Raw genomic sequence first — 17,979 nt, 5'->3', positions numbered from 1 at the left:
TAAATGGGCTTTTACATCCCGGTGATCAGACCCGCCCGCTGCCCGCCCCCTGTTTCAGGACCATTAACATTGTCGGCGGGAGGCACCGCTCTTGGTGCCTCCTAAGTCAGTCAAAAAATAGGGGGGTGAAAATGTTAATAATAATAAAAAAAATACACTTATGACACATAATAAATACACATAAGTCTGCTTTGTATTTTTTGATTATTTTTCTCATTAATGACAGAGGAGGCACTGCCTCCCCTGCCTCCCCTGACTGCACGTCCCTGTAAATCCATTTTCATAAAAACTGGTGTATGTGTGTGTGTGTGTGTGTGCGTGCGCGTGTGAGTTTGTCTTTGTCATTTATTACAATGCACTGTAACAGCTGATTTATAATGATAGATTTTCTTTATACTAACAATTGTAATGTAATAATATTAACTGACAGGCCAATCAATCTTTGCATGCAATACTAATGTTTCATTACACTTTCAGAACACGTAAAGAATATCCATAATCCCCGTATCTATCCATTATCTCTGTGACTGGCATTAATGACAGTCTTAATGAGAGTTAGTGATCTGCAAGAACGCAAATGTCAAAAAGTGTAGGGAATTTCTTTGTGATTAAAATATGTGGAGACATTTCTTCTAGCGCTATGTAATGAGACCTTCTAGGGCCAGACTGAACCGTTTACCAGTATTGTATTAGCTACAACACATATCTATGTAATGTATGGTAATATTTTGATTGCTTAGGTGTGCTTAGTACATATGCCAGAGGCCAGTCCCATGTGCTGAATATGAGCACACTTACTGTAGGGACCTTTTTGTAGATAATTATGTTGCATGTAAATTCATATTGTGAAAATGTTACAGGAATTTGACATTTTGCTCTTTCTGCGAGATGCTCTTCAATATAAGTCCGCTGCATTGAAGAGCTGGAAACAGAGTGATAGTTTGACGCTATCAATATGGTTCCTACTTTAACTGTCAGCTGGCCGTGTGTCAATGAGGGAGCATGGACGTATGCTCAAGCTGACATCTCATTACAGTAGCCCCCTAGGCTACTATAGGCTAAAGCCATTTTTAGTTCAGAAATAGTAGTTCATCGCCTCAATGGATCATTAGATAGACAGTCAATAGGTCTACCCCAAAATGTCAACATGCAATAGGTCAACAGGATTAAAAAGTCGACATGAAAAGGTAGAAATATTTTATTTCACAATGTCAACATGTCGACATCGTCCCCCAATTAGTGTAATGCGCATACCCTACTGCTTTAATTCCTGCTATGCTAACATGGATAATGAAGTAATAATAAAAATCATTAACATTTCATGTTGATCTTCTCGTGTGTCTCCGTTTCATGTCGACATTTTGACTGTGATGACATTTTTACCATGTCAACCTATTGCATGTTGACCTTTTAACCTTGTTGAACTTTTGACACGGTCGACCTCTTGCTTGTTGACCTTTTGGGGTAGACCTATAGATTGGGCAGTATTCAATGCTCTGGATTCACCTCTTTTTTTCAGTGAATCGGGCTCACTCCCTGCGGTGAATCTTTTCCACTGGAAATGTGATTCACCCTATTCAATGTTCACTGTTCGCCGAAAGTGACCAGTGACTGCCGGCCAGCTCTCCGTTACATGCTCGCTGCAATTCCCTGGTGTATTTCAATGGGGCTTTTGACTCTAATTCTCCGAGAGTGTATTCAATGCTAGGATGGAGAACTGCTTTCACTGTGATTTTCGCTGTGTTTCACCGTTTTGCATTCGCCATCTTTTTTTGGTGAACTGTAATGTGTTCTTTTAAAATAAAGGGGTTTTTTTTGTGTGTCAAAAAATCATTCATTTTATTATGTGAAGGGTCTTGCAGCACATGAATATATATATATTTTTTTTACATGACGTCAGCAGGGGGCGGGGAGCCGCTCATTAATATTCACTGCACTGGGTCCAACTCATTACATATGCACGAGCGGGACCAGCGCAGCGCTCCTTCCACCTCCCCGCCTGTCCTGTCTCCACGGGGAGGCAGCTTCTGCTGCCTGTGTCCCCACCAGCCCTCCTTCTCCCCCCTGCTGCTGTGTGTGGCGCAGGCAGGGAGGCATCCATCTCCCTGCCTCCCGTCATCCCCCCGGCTCCCTTCGAAATTCGCCGGGGGGGGGGGGGGGGGTTTAAAATTCACTGTCAGGAGCAGCGAGCCCCTGATGCATTGAATAGGGGGAGAGGGAGGGCTGGCGGTACCCGAGAGGCCGGCGAATGTGCAGCGAATTGTAAACAGGATTTACTGCACATAGTGAAAGATATCATTGAATACTACCCATTGTCTATCTAGACACTGTAGATCAACCGGAACCACATTTATATACTACAAATATTGATAAATAGGCTCATTACAGAATGTGTGGCCATCTCTTTGCCAGCTTTGTGTCATACAGTAGCTTTGGTCCTACCTAATTGTGGTTATTCCCCAGTGACATCATTCGCTGTCCAGTTGTGTAGCACCTGCCTCTGGTAACTAGTTCACAAAAATGTGATCTTTATACTGTATATTACAGATAAGTCCATATATATATTACCTTTCCCCAAATTGTGCTAAATAGCCCCTTTTAGCATGCCATGGACTTTGTGACTTAGCCACCCAAGTATCCCATCAGGCTTTAAAAAAAAATATGCTTCTTATTCGCATTACAATAGCACGAAATTACAATGCACGGGTACCCTAATTACTGGCGCTGGCATTTCATGTAGCTGCTGTATGCTACTTATGGGGTTATTCAGAGCTGATTCGTTGTGTGAATTTGCAAACCTATTGATTATCTAATCAATAGGTGCACATGCGTACAGATTGTAGCAACAAAAATCAGTGATTACTTTTTTCGCAATCCCCTCACAACTTGACTGACAGGAAGCCGGCGTTTGGGGTTGGTAATCGGCCGTTTTTTGGGAGTGTCAAAAAAAAACTCAGGCGTGCGCAGGCAATTTCATGGGGGAGTGTGGGATCCGCCTGTCTCTGTCGCAGAGTTGTGGAAGGGTCAGAGTCACGTGCACACGCAGTGGAAAAATCATTCAATGGTGATTGAATAACCCCCTTAGTCATTAATGTGGGTATAAAGGCTAAAGACCAGTTTGTTACTGTGTTTTAATCTATGACTTTTTACCAATTTATTTGTAACACAAGTACTACAATTACCATGACGCTATTAGCAAATTATCTATGATGTAAATAAGATGCAAAATTCATTGAAAAATCCAAAAGTCCATATGGCATGAGCAGTGGCATAAGTTTGTCTTAGGTGCCCGGAGGCAAGATGAATGCCCCCCCCCCCCCACACACACACACACACCATTATTCAAAATATATATAGTCTGTTATCAAATATATTATATACTGTATATATATATATATATATATATATATATATATATATACAGAGAAAGAGAGAGAGAGAGAACACACATATATTTCAGAACTTAGCCACAGAAGTGATTTTGATGGCTTTCAATTAATGGTTTTAAACTGGCAGTGGCGGAGAGGTGCCCCCTTGATAGAAGGAGCCCGGCAGCAGATGACTCCATTGCCTCCCAGAGTTCTGCCTCTGGGCATGAGTGTACATTGTTTGTAATGTATGTAATGTTCTCTATTTCTTCCCAGGGCATCATTTCTGATCTTTTCCCTGGAGTGGTTCTGCCGAAACCTGATTATGACCTGTTTGTCCAGGCCCTGAAAGAGAATATTGCCAAAATGAAGCTGCAGCCTGTTCCATGGTTCATAGAGAAAATAATCCAGGTATATACACGACATGGGCCTGATTCTGAGCGGTATGCTGCAGCGTCTATTTGTGGTCGACCATCTGCGTGTTTACGCAACTTCCACTACAAACTCTGTCCCTTGTGCACATTCCATGCAGCCGATTGTGCAAGGTCTGAGACGCCCACTTTTAGCATCTGTGCACACTGTAATACCGATTGATGCGTTCTTATACGCCACTATCAGTCGCACCATCAAAACCTGCACCTGACCTGCAGCTGGTGCAGTTTCTGTGTGAGACCGTGGACTGTCACTGACACGCCCACTAAATGAACCATACTGTATGTTGTACATTAGTAGCCACCTCCCAGTTACCGCCAACAAAAAACATTGCTTTTCCACAACATTTCTGATACTGTAGGGTAAATCGACTAAGATGGGGGTTCTATTGAAGATGGGATGTTGCCTATAGCAACCAATCAGATTCTATATATAATGTTCTAAATAAATGAGAAGTAAAATCTGGTTGCTATGGGCAACATCCCATCTTCAATAGAACTCCCATCTTAGTAAATTTACTCATAGCTGTCTAGATGGCAACAGGACCTTTGTACGCAACAAGACTCATGTGCTGTTGGACAATTCCACATTTTTGCACATGCATAGTTGCAAAACACTGCTCAGCTCTTTAAACATGGCATTGTCTACAGATTGTGGAGATAATTCTGGTTCACACGCAAAGCTGCGAAATTTGCGAAAAGTGGTTTAACTGCCACCCACATGAACGCCGTCCCCCCCCTCGCATGTGGAGTTTCCCCACACACATGTGAGTGGATGTTTAGCATAAACATCCATTTGCAGCTTGTGTGCTGGGAGTAAATTATTCGATGGTCGCCGATCATCGAATGATTTCTACGGTGCATGCAAATCTAAGACACTGTCTGGTGTCTTAAGGCCCCTATACACTGGGCCGATTTGTCCTAAGGACAAGTCGGAATAGTTTGCCCAGAGCCCCCTGGCAGATCCCTGGAAGGTTCACCGTCCAAGCAGCGGCGGTTGCTGGGAGCTTGTAGCCACATTTTGCCAGGCAGTGGGGCGGGATGTGTGAGTACTGTAGTAGTACATTTGTAGACAGCGATCATGAAAGCTGAGGAACAGAATCTTTTCCAGGATGAGTCTGCAGCGGCTCAGGACATTATGGACCATACCAGGAAAGTGAACCATAAAGTGCTTTCTCCTTTATATGATTTATCAGCTAACAGCTCTGCCTTGTAGCATTATTCTTACTTTAACATTACAAGCTACATTTCTATTACTTACAATGTGTTACACTGGTTTCTTTCTTAGCTACCATGTTCCTCTTGATATTATTCTAGGCTATAGATAAATGGGACATATCGTTTTTTTTTACCAACCTAATTGACAGGATTACCGTCTCCACTTTCCTTCTAACTGATGGTATAACTGAGACAGCACACATTTAGCTAGGACTGAATTCCTATCTTCTGTCATCTGCTTGTACTGTAGCTCGGCGGCCGCTTATTGAGCACTTTCTATGATGCGTACATTAGTCCTAACGAGGATGTATATTCTACATTCTCACTGGGAAGCTGCTGAATGTGTCCAAGGGAAATTAAATTAAAGATCTCTGATGTGCTGAAATGTTTTCCTGCCTGATGTTTTTACATCTGTAAATTCTTCTGTAGATTTACGAAATGATGCTGGTGCGCCATGGCTTCATGATTGTTGGAGACCCTATGGGAGGAAAAACTTGTGCTTATAAAGTCCTGGCCGGGGCTCTTGCTGATTTACACACAGGTAAGGCAAACATGTATGTGCCTTATAGTGCCCGGAATGAAATACATACGGATGACCATCGGTCAGGATACTGGCAGTCAGATTGCCGAACCCAACATCTCGAAGGAGGGAATCCCAACACGGGTCAGGTAAGTATACTGACTGCCGGCATCCTGACCAGGTCTGCCTTCATTTACCGCCCCCCCAGCTCCCCTCTTCCGCTGTGCTGCACTCAGTATGCTGAACGAAGCAGATCCCAGAGCGCAGGCTCCTTCAACTCAGGATGCCGACGGTCAATTAAAATGCATTACCGGCAGCCGCTCTGTTTGGCTAACGGCACATGAACTCTGATTGGCTCAAAAGCCGGTGCAGCATTTGAGTTGAGGAAACCTCCGGGACCTGCTTCGTTCAGCACACTGAGCGCAGCACAGTGGAGGCAGATGGGGGGTTTTGCGTTGGGCAAAATGAGCTGCCCTGCCCATGACAGCTGTACCCACAGCAGCCCCCTAATGGCAGCCATGATCCTGACCGCATCCCAGTGGAATGTGTTGATGGTAATAACAAATTGCCCAACTTCAAATGACTTTCATTTGTTGTCTTTCTCATACCTCCCCTGCTACTCTCACATGTGACACTGTCGTAGGGATAGCCATCAACCATCAATGATTTGAAATCATTGATGGCTTATGGCTGATGTAGAATAGTTTTTCCATTGATAGGGGTGAAGCAGATGGTTTCCCTCCATCGATGTGAACAAGTAGCTTTTTATTTACCTTTTTACCAAGGGTCCAGGACAAGGAGCATAGCTCTGCCCCCGACACCTGTTAAGCCCTGCCCCCAAATTGATGACATTGAAAGCTAAAAACATTGATGGTCATCTATTGCATAGTATGCCACTATCGATGACCAGTTGCACTATTGCCATTGATGGTAATGGCAACGATGGCCATCCCTACACTGTCGTACATTTTATTATTTGCTGAGAACTGCAACATTGTTCCTTTAGAATAAAAAATATTCTTCTCACAAGTATATAGTACATATGTATTAGACTCTGTGTTTGTAAGCTCTATAAAACCATATTAGTTTCAAAATGAGCAGTGTTTCAGTTTAATGACCTAAAATGAGTCAGTTAAGATTCTGTTTTCACTCCAAATTAAATTAGTTTTGCACCCCAGTCGGGGTCTTATTTAGAGTTGCATGCACATCAGCTAAATGCTAGGAAACAGATATTTGGAGTTGCACACATCTCATTGGTTGCACTGCCCCTGACTTGTAGAAGTAGTTGTGAATACTGTCCTACACCAGTTCTTGGTGCAAATCATCCATATTCAATCAAGTGGGCCGCTAAGTCTGCTTAACTCTGAATAACCTGCAATTCTACCTAAACGCCCAGAGAACACTAATGCCCCTTTCAGGCCGCACTTATTATCCATTATATTGCCATTTTTTTACCGTTTCAAAACGGTAATATGTGCGGTCTGAAACGTCCAGAGTGAATTTACCGTTTAAAAAAAATGGTATTTCAAAACGGTAAAAAAGCAGGGTCCTACCCGTTTCAGACCCGTTTTAAATTTTTTGCAGTCTGAACGGGTCTGAAATGATTTTTAGGACCCTGGCATAAGTGAACACTGAGCTGGTCCCGCTCTGTGCATATCTAATGAGCGGGACCAGTGCAGTGAATATTTAATAAGCAGGTCCCCGCCCCCCGGAATATGGAATGAGCGGAACCCACTCATTCCATATGCAGGGGGCGGGACCCGCTCATTATATATGCACAGAGTGGGACCTCAGTGGCAGTGTTTAACATGCATGTGAAGGGGTTTTAATGCTGCTTTCACACCGCAAAACCTGCTTAGACCCGGTATAATACCGGGTAATATGTGCAGTCTGAAAAGGCCATAACCTGCTTTGACCAGTTTTAAGAAACGTTTTAAATACCTGGTCTAAGCAGGTTTTGCGGTATGAAAGCAGCATACAGTAACTTTCATGCAAGCATATCTAGGCCTCTCAGTTACACCCATTAAGTGGCCAGTGAAGATGAGACTGCTATCTATAGTTCTCTAATCTTTTGTCTATCTGTGCACTCAGCACCAGTGCGTTTGCAGTTGCTAAAAATCTTACCATCCATCCACAAACCGCACAGCTCTAGATCAGCGGAAACAGAGAGCTCCTAGTAAATAAAAGAGAAATGATGACTTAGAGAAATAATTGATTAAAGTCTTGTTTTCTTATTCAGCAAAATCAATGGATGAGTATGCCGTGGAGTTTAGAGTGATCAATCCAAAATCCATTACTATGGGTCAGTTATATGGATGTTTTGACCCAGTAAGTCACGAGTGGACCGATGGTGTATTAGCGACTACTTTCCGAGAGCAAGCATCGTCCACAACAGATGACAGGAAGTGGATTATATTTGATGGCCCTGTGGATGCTGTATGGATAGAAAACATGAACACTGTCTTAGATGACAATAAAAAGGTACTGGCCCCCTTTTATTGTATTTAATATCTGTTCAGAACTTGGGCCTTATTCTGGTTCACTCTCAGAGGCAAATTCCTTCTCAAATGGACAAAACCATGTGCACTGCAGGTGGGGTAGATGTTACCTGTGCAGAGAGAATTAGATTTAGGTGGGGTTTTACTTCAAAGTGAGATCTATATTGCAGTGTAAAAATAAAGCAGACAGTATTTTCTCTGCACAGAAACAAAATTACTCACCCAAATCGAAATCTCTCTGCACATGTTACATCTGCCCCCCTGCATTGCACATGGTTTTGTCCATTTGAGAAGGAATTTGCCTCTGAGAGTGAACCAGAATAAGGCCCCTTGTCCTCATCAATGAGTTACTTAGGAAAATTGTTGACTGAGTTCTTCTAATCGGCCGTTATGTCACTACTGAAGGAAGGAATGTTTATAATCTATTATAATCATGTGGTAGATATTAGAAACATGGATGTATGTGCTATATACTGCAATGACCGTATATTCTAAAAAATATATTACCGAATGGGAAGATTTTTATCTTGTTAAGAGGACTAGTGCCAGAGTTATAATTCAATTGTTGGTATTGATATGATACAATTTCCAGAGTGCTTTTTTATTGTCTATTGTCATTTATTATTATTATTATTATTATTATTATTATTATTATTTCTATTATTACATTTATTGTTATACTTTAAACAAGTTTTGATATTATTCCATTTTTCTGCCATATTAGATAAAGGTTTCTCCTTATTAGCACTTTTCCGCAGTTTCTGGGGTTGTTTATGTTTTTTTTTTATTATATATTATGGGATTTTGACTAATCTTACTTTGGAATTAGCAATTCGTGTTTTTTTTTACATTATTAGAATATACATTGTTTCTATTTTTTTTTGTGTTGTGAACAGTTTTTTGCGTTTTTTTTCCAATCATGTTATTTATTAAACAATAATCTTGATGAAGTAACTTTTTTTCCCCGCAAACTAATTTTATTCATTATGAAGCAAAAGTGAGCATACAAATACATAACAGTGGTTGCAATGCATCGTATAAATCTGAAGTATTAAGTATTTACTTTTATGAATAAACCAATGAATCACTATTTTTGCGAAGGGGAGAAATACAAATAAAATTAACAAATATAAGGGGGGGGGGTGGAATTGTAAGTAGGAGTTTTGATGCCACATTAAAATGGTTAGTCTCCAACACTTCAATTAACAATTTTGTTTTTGTTATTGTTTTATGTTATAGCTATGCTTGATGAGTGGTGAAATTATTCAGATGAATGCAAAAATGAGCTTAATATTTGAGCCTGCAGATTTGGAGCAAGCCTCCCCAGCAACTGTGAGCAGGTAATTGGACTTCACTTCAGTGGCCGGGATGGTTTGGTAACTTTCTTATTTTGCACAGCAGGTCTTCTGCTTTGTTGAGAGCAGTGTATTTTAATTTTTTTGTTCTTTTGAACCACCTAGGTGTGGGATGATCTATATGGAACCCCACCAGCTTGGATGGAAGCCTCTGAAAGATTCCTACATGAACACGTTGCCAGAAAACCTTACAAGTGAACACAAGGAATTGGTAATAGTATTAATGACTTATATTTGGCTTTGTGATTGTTATTCAGCTTCTTTGTACAAAAGGGAATAGACACCTACACAAGTCTTGATTAAACGGAGATTTTCCTTACTAGGAGAATAGGAGAACATACATTCTTAAACAGTCAACCTAGTTGGCTGGCCTGCTGGGGATCCTTTTCAGATCACTTGGCTGACATTCTGATATCCAGGATCTATCCTGTCTTTTCTGGTTCATAATTTATGATGTTTATATACTTACATATTTATATAATGGTATACAGTGTCTATGAAAATTGTTATGTGTAAAATATCAGCACCCAAATATGCGTGCGCAATAGGGAGCAGTCTTTGCCAAGGGCCTGATTCAGACCTTTACTCAAGGGTGCATGTAATAGCGAACAGGTAAACACTCTCCGCCACCTGACCAAACGTCCCCCACGTGGTGCCCAAATCCCCTTATTGGCATGCAAGGGGATCTGTAGGCGAACACATCCCCTCGCATGTGGCTGAACGGAGGAGAAATCATTTGATGGTGGCTGACCATCAAATGATTTCTGTAGCCTTTGTCAAACTCATATTTCAGTTACCCACTATCCGCCGAATTGGGGATGGGCGCTGATTTCATGTAACGCCACACCTGCATTCTCAGGTGAAGCCATCCATCATGGATCCCAGTCCCAGGAATCCCACACAGGTTATTTCCGACCAGGTCCACCTTCTCACTCAACAAATGGTAGATCTCTCTCTGCGAGTGGGGACACAGGAGGAGGTCAGGAGGGTTGCGCCCGCCTGTACCGCCCAGATAAAAGAGCTGAAGATGAATTTGTCTGATTGATTCCCTGGGAATCGTAAGCATTTCTATAACTTCAGGGAAAGTTGTAAAAAAAATTATCGGCTCTGTCCCTCTGGTTAGCCTTGTTATTTCTTTAATCCAGGGTGATCCTCAGACTTGGGCTTTCGGTCCTGAGCTTCAGATAGTAGACTCCTTTTTCAAAGCTAAGGGAGTTTTGTATGATGACCCTGATAAAGCAGCCCCTGTGGAGGCTCACCTCAGGGAACTGAGGCAGGGTCATCGTACAGCGGAGGCATATTGCTCCGAATTTCGCCGTTATGCCACTGATTCTGCCTGGAATGATTCTGCCCTGCTAAGTAAATTCCGCCTTGGCCTTGCAGATCAGATCAAAGATTTCCTGGTGCAATATCCGGCACCTGATTCTCTGGATGATTTAATGCAGCTGGTGATCCAGATAGACAGACGTATTCGAGAGAGACGCTCTGAAAGGGAGTTACCAACCAGTCCTTACCTCGATTCTGTCTGGGAGACTAAACTTGACAGTGAAGAACCTATGCAGCTTGGCGTCTCTCGCCTGTCAAACCAGGAGAGGGCTTGTCGATGCTCCCTTGGTCTCTGCCTATATTTCGAAAGAAGGGGGCATCTGGTTGGAGCCGGCCCAGAGCGTCCGGGAAATGCCAAAGCCAAGAGGATAGAGGGGGAATCTTTTCAGGCAAATCTCTTTTGTCTTCCAATAACTCTTTATTATTATTTGTTTCTTTGGGTCTTGGGGTACAGCGGTGGGAATCCCAAGCCTTCATTTATAGTGGAGCCGCACTCTAGTTCCCCTTCCATCTGAACTATCCATATACGGTTTAGATGTTCATTTTTTACCCAAGGGGCTGATTTCGCATCGCACTGTACCCCTTGAACTTGACATTGGGTTAACCATTTAGAGAGTTTAGATTTTTTCATTATCCATAGTCCTTTAGCTCCAGGATTACCTTGGTTAAGAAAACATAATCCCAGCTTTCATTGGCAGATGGGAAAGTTATTACAGTGGGGCAAGGGTTGCACGTCCTCCTGTCTTCATCTTCCCGTAAGTGTTACCAAGGTCTGTAATCCACTCCTGCCTGTCCAATACTCGTCTTTTTCAAAGTTTTTTTTCTAAAAAAGAAGAAGAGGTTTTGCTGCCTCATCGTCCATACGATTGTGAAATTTTTCTCCTTCTGCATGCAAAATTACCTAAGGGTCTTTTGGATTAGGTTCTTCTCGCTCAAACCTCAGCGCCTAGGTCCATTCCTGAAGGGAGACTTTTCGTTCCTCCGGAGACTTTTGCAAATCTGCAGGCCATCCAGGGGTCTCTAAGACCTTTTATTTGCTTTCTCGAAACATCTGGTGGTTTTCTATGAGGAAGGATTTTGAGAATTTTGTTTCAGCCTGTGACATTTGTGTTAAAAATAAGACCCCTCGCAGTTCCCCGGTAGGTCAGTTGGTACCTTTGCCAATTCCATGGAGACCCTGGTCGCACATCTCCATGGATTTCATTTACCGATTTACCACAGTCTTCTGGTCGCGATACTATTTGGGTAGTCGTTGACAGTTTTAGTAAGATGGCACATTTTTTTGCATTGGTTGGGCTGCCTTCTGCTCAGGGGTTGGCTTAATTATTTTTTGCTCATATTTTTCATCCATGGTTTGCCCGTAGATATCATCTCAGACAGAGGCGTCCAGTTCGTTGCCAGCTTCTGGAGGTCAGTTTGCTCTGCGCTTCAGATTAAGCTTAGCCCCTCGTCTGGTTATCATCCTCAATCTATTGGGCAGACGGAATGAGTTAATTACTTTGGAACAATCGACTTTGGAACAATTTCTGGGATGCTATGTCTCAAAGTCTCAACTTGATTGGGGGGAGAATTTACGTTTTGCTGCGTTTGCATATAATAATGGTTGGCATGCTGCTACCAAGATGTCTCCCTTCTTTTGTAACTTTGGTTTCCATTCTAGGGCTAATTCTTTTGATCCTGTTCCCGCTGGAACAGGTCATATTAGGTGGGTGACCAGTAAGAAAGGGGTCTGGGCCAGGGTCCGTAGGGCTCTCCTCTCTGCGACCATGGCCGCAGGATGCTTTTCAGACCGTCACAGGAGACCATGTGTTTTTAAGATTGGAGATTGGGTGTAATTGTCCACCAAGAACATCAAACTCCGCCAGTTTTTGCAGAAGTTAGGTCCTTGTTTCATTGGGCCTTATAAGATCATTAAGAGAATTAATCCAATTGCTTTCAGACTTCTCCTTCTGAAGTCCCTTAAGATCAATAGTACTTTTCATTGCTCCTTACTTAAGCCTGCCCTTCAGCTAGTATTCCCTAGACCAGCTCCGGTCATTCATCAGGGGCACAAGGAATTCATTGTTGACAGTATTCTAGATTCCAAGCTTATTTGCAAACAGTTATTTTTTCTTGTTCACTGGAAAGGTTATGGTCTGGTTAAAGATCTTCATGCTCCTTCTCTAAAGAGAACGTTTTTTGGTACTTATGTAGTAACTGGGCTGCCGATTTTGAAATCGGGTCCATCGCATCGCATCGCACCCGACCAAATCGCATGCGATGCGATGCGATGCGATGCGATGGACCCGATTTTTCCATAGGATTCAATGTTAAAATGGACTGAGTCCATTTTAACATGGAATTCAATGGGAAAAAGGGGTCCTTTTCATACCCCTACTATCCAAGTGGGCATGGAGTTGGATATAAACCTGTGGCGAGCGTAGCGAGCCACTGAGCCCGAAGCGTGGCGAGCGTAGCGAGCCCCGCGAGGGGACACAGAATACCGTCCCCTCGCGGGGCTCGCTTCGCTCGCCACGCTTCGGGCTCGGTGGCTCGCTACGCTCGCCACAGGTTTATATCCAACTCCATGCCCACTTGGATAGTAGGGGTATGAAAAGGACCCCTTTTTCCCATTGAATTTCATGTTAAAATGGACTCAGTCCATTTTAACATTGAATCCTATGGAAAAATCGGGTCATCGCATCGCATCGCATCGCATCGTATGCGATGCGATGCGATATCGCATCGCATCGCATCTGATTGTATGCCTTAACTTAAGGCATACAATCAAAAAATCGGCAGCCCAGATACTACATAAGTACCCGTTTTTTTTTTTAAACAATTTCCCGGAAATCCAGGGATTAGAGTTCCCTATGAACCCATATCCCTTTAGACCACCAGGAGATTTATAACCTTACAGGAATGAGTGGCTCTCCTGCCAGATAGAATGACATTATACAATCAGTAGCAGGCCGCTATGAGAGAGCAACACACCTACAAGGTGACCTGCTGTATTTCAAAGTAAATACATTGAAGGCCAGAAGAGGAATTGAGATCCCAATATACTCCACACCATCAGTTTGCAGTTGGGAACAGAAATGTAAAAAGTCTCTGAATTTATAAGGAAAAACCCTCTACATACCCTGTACAGGCAACTTAAAATCCCTCCACAGTGACTACTACCCCTTTCACATTGCAATGAAAACCTGGGTAATTGCCAGGTTACTGTCTGGTCGGACCGGGATGAGATGTGGTGTGAAAGCACCACACTGAATAACCCAGGTCAACCAACCTATGAATAGCAATGTGAAAGCGGTAACAGGGAATAATTATGGGTATGGACTGGTCTGCAAAGACAAGTGAGAATTCAACCATCATCCCACCTTGGAGTACAACCACCAGACACAACTTGAGAATATGGGAACGTATATAGACTACAACATTTCCTTTTACATCAACCATTAAGGCAAATCTATATTGTTACCTGACTAGCGACCTGACCCTGCATCGCACTGGTACATTTTTTCTAGTAACAGTGATGTTTGTAACTTAAACAATAAGAAATTAGTGATTCTTTCTTTATAGACCACATTTGTCATTTTTCATTAGGCATGAGTACAAAAAGCTGGGGGGTTTTTATGTAACATGCGAAAGGGCCACATAAGTTGGCCATGGGAAAAGCATTCCCCATCAACTCCAGCTACTGTACATTAAGTATCTGACCTTGTGCTTTATGTATGGTCATAGCAAAGCAAACTGTTATCGGGAACTGGAATCGTTTAAAATTAAATGGTAAATTTGAGGGAATAATTGGGGTCACGGATATTAAAACAGTTTCTCCGGTTCCACAGCCAGTAAGAATATTACCCTCCATGAGAAAGTTTTTTAGTTTTCATTTTCAGTCATGTCCCATTGAATGCCCTCTGCTAACCAACACACACCCCCTGCCTCAGCCAAAATAATACTTACCGAGGCCTCCGGCGAAGATCGCGTTCTCTTTGTTCCATTGTAGGAATCCCAGCAGACATAGGCCTGCGCAGCACATTTTATTAGGGGGTGCACCATCAAAGGGGTGTGTCTAGCACCACCTATTGGGTTTGTCTAACATCGCCAATCAGGCGTTTCTACCATCATCTATTGGCACTAGCTACTATATAAAACGTCTGTCCACCACACCATAATCTCCTGCCTATTTCAGTTCTAATTACTCTGTGTAACAGTACATGCAAATAAAGTCACAAACATATATGGATGACGCAGTTATGTTATGACATTGGTCTAGTACAATTAATAATGCAAAACATAATTGAATGGTGGGCGCTTCTTTTAATTGAATACAGTTATAAAAAACAAAAATAATTGGTAAAAGGGTATTGCTGGTATTTCTAGCGGCAGGGTGGACACAGCATTAGGGGGTGCCTGTGCACCCCTAACACTCAATGTGCACATACCTATGCCAGTAGGTACCTACCAAGATACACATACCTACGGACCGGGACAAGCCGAGAATGTTTTGTTAACATTGTCGGCTCCTTTCCTGAACTGGTGGTTAGTCCCGCCCCCATCCATTCAGGAGTGGAGTTTTCCTGTTTTTTTCAATTATTTATTTACGTTTTTTTATATTTTAGAAGCCTGCGTGGATCTGACTGATTCGTGCAGGCTGACAATTCATACGTATTTGGCGGGCTGTTGCTAGATATATGAGGCGGGTGGCTTGAGGCGGGTGGCTTCCTAGGTGCACTGCAATCAGAGCAAGACACCTAACCGGGGGATACTGTTTGCCAGAAGCCGTTATGTGTGGCCTCGGGATGCTGGTTGTGTGACAGTGAGGATCTGTGTGCGGATGTGCTGATTTGTGCATCTGGCCCCTTGTCTGGTGCCAATAATTGCTCTCATTATTGAAGCCACCTCCCGTGATTAGGCCATGCCCCTAAAATGTTACCAGGGCCTGGCCATTTTCTCAGCAGCACTACTTGCTGTGTGATGGATGTGCAGCCCAGCTGTGATGTTTCCAGTCACTCCATTTGCATAGAGCATGCTGATTGGTTGGTAATGATAAACTAATTTTGCTCTGTGGGATAGGGCGATGCTGAATATAGGTAAACCTTCCGTACGACCTGCACTACCTATTAGTGAAAACCGGTCAAAAATTTGCCCAGCAGTTTTTATACACCTTTTACACTGAGGCAAAAACTCAGGTTTTTGCCTGCTGGACCCGAGTCAGCATCGGTGTAAAAGGGGTAGCTGACAAAAAAAAAAAAAAACGGGTCCATTTCCCCGCGAATCCGACCCTGGTCCTGACCAGTGTAGAACACGGGGAGGACCCGGGTGGGGGGCAGTGTAAACGGGTATGCCGGGTCATTCAAACATTTCATTTCAAAGATTTAATCTAATTTACAGCAGTGGGGAAGCCCAACCTCCGGACTGCAGCGTCCTGCGGTCAGTATGGAGGTTGGACGGGGTGGAGCACACAGCCTCCGTTGTTGTCTGCTGTACCGTGCAGTCAGCAGCAGAGGCAGGGAGGAGCTGAAGGGATGCCTGTGTGCGGCATCCATTTACCTCACAGATGGAGGCTGGGTAAGGGGGGGTGAACAGAGGCTGGGGTAGCTTACCTTGGTGGTGGGCTTGCCCCCAGCGTGGCAGTCCCGGGCTCCGGTGCGGCAATCGGCGGTTCCGTCACTTGGAGATGATGTTATGTACAAGCGCCGCCCCCGTATACACTGCGGGTCAGCACCACAGTGTAAGGGAGAAAATACCGGATCCGACCTGGCTTGGAACAGTGTTCCAAATACCGGGTCGGATACGGGATTTTGGTGTAAAAGGGTATAAATGAGTGCCCATGGTAATACTTTAAAGAAACACGTTCAACCCACATAAAATACTAAAAAGAAAAAATAACATAAATAAAAGTTACCAAAAAAAGTTTCCACTTTTTTCATGCCATTTGTCTCACTTTAGAAAATAAATGAGTTCTTTGTGAAATGTAGCTTTAGTCCTGTGTGGGCTTATTATCTGTACCAGAATCTGACACATACAAAATACTTCTGCTCTGTTTTATGATGTATTGTAAAGCTTTGCTGCTTCACTTTACTTTTTTATGCATTTTGGTTATAACTTTCACATTGTACTTTATTTTACTTTCAGATTAATGACATGTTTAACTGGCTCATTCAGCCGTGCCTGAATTTTATACGTCTGGAATGTAAATTTGTGGTGCAGACGTCTCCTATCCACCTCACATTCAGTATGATGAGATTGTACACTTGTCTCCTTGGTAAGGTTTGCTTTTCAGTCAGATATGAATATACACACACATTTTTTTTTAACCTTGTCACAACAGTCCTCATTATACTTATTTTTTCTGCATGTTTTACCCCTATATGCCACACAATCATCGCATTACCAAATTATGGGGCTGATTCAGGATCACTCATGTGTCATATAGCATTGAGCAGCAGGTGGGAATTACATAGATGGAACTTATGCCAACAAATATACCTTTTTGTATGTGAGCACGTCCTAGATCACTGGTGTAACTACCAAGAGTGCAGGGGGTACAGCTGCTATGGGGCCCGAGCTGTTCCCAGGACCCACTGCTCCCCCTGCACCAATTACTGGCTGCCCCCAAAGTCTGGCTGCCACCTTCCCCAGTGCTTGCGGCTGGCTGCCATGGCAACCAATCCTGCACCCCCTTGCCTGCACACTGCCCAGGGCTGGCCGGCGTACAGTGCTGAATCTTCATGGGCAATATCTCCTGGGTCACGGGGCTCCGCCACCCAGAAGATGTCAAGCAGCACTCCCAGGCTCATAGAAACATAGAATTTGATGGCAGATAAGAACCATTTGGCCCATCCAGTCTGCCTCTTTTTTTATCCTTCAGGTAATCTCAACCCTTTTTTGATCTTTATTTCTTTATATCGAGTCATGAAAGCAATGCTCCTCAAGCCAGAAGCGCAGGTACTCCTTACCCGGGGAAGGGAGGAGGAGATTGTGGGCGCAGTGGCGTCACTAGGGTTGGTGTCACTCGGTGTAGTAAGTCATGGTGTCACATCAACCCCCCCAATCCCAGTGATGTCACTTGATGTACACGCACCTGGCTGCGCTGCGTGTTTCCTGTGCCCCCTGCATGTGGTACAGAAGGGTGCCGGACAGGGTCCCGACAAGCATTCAACCGACGTCGGGATTCCAACTGTCAAAACACGACAGTCGGGTTCCCGACGGCCACCTGCTATTTTCCCTCCTGGGGGTCCACGACCCCCATAGAGGGAGAATAGAATAGGTGGC

General features: G+C 43.4%; 1 protein-coding gene across 1 annotated transcript in view; it reads left to right on the top strand.

The window, feature by feature from the left end:
• Positions 1-17,979, top strand: part of DNAH3 (dynein axonemal heavy chain 3) — a 399,027-nt gene that overhangs the window by 267,731 nt on the left and 113,317 nt on the right. The window contains exons 34-39 of the mRNA XM_083153252.1: positions 3,645-3,779; positions 5,447-5,558; positions 7,777-8,018; positions 9,275-9,375; positions 9,496-9,601; positions 16,840-16,969. Of these exons, the coding sequence (XP_083009378.1) occupies positions 3,645-3,779; positions 5,447-5,558; positions 7,777-8,018; positions 9,275-9,375; positions 9,496-9,601; positions 16,840-16,969 (826 nt within the window). The remainder of the gene's footprint in view (positions 1-3,644; positions 3,780-5,446; positions 5,559-7,776; positions 8,019-9,274; positions 9,376-9,495; positions 9,602-16,839; positions 16,970-17,979) is intronic.

This window comes from Crinia signifera, chromosome 7, assembly GCF_055691185.1.
Source record: "Crinia signifera chromosome 7, ASM5569118v1, whole genome shotgun sequence".
NCBI lineage: Eukaryota > Metazoa > Chordata > Amphibia > Anura > Myobatrachidae > Crinia > Crinia signifera.
The sequence above is the reverse complement of the archived record's forward strand: the minus strand, read 5'-3'. Positions and strand labels throughout refer to the sequence as shown.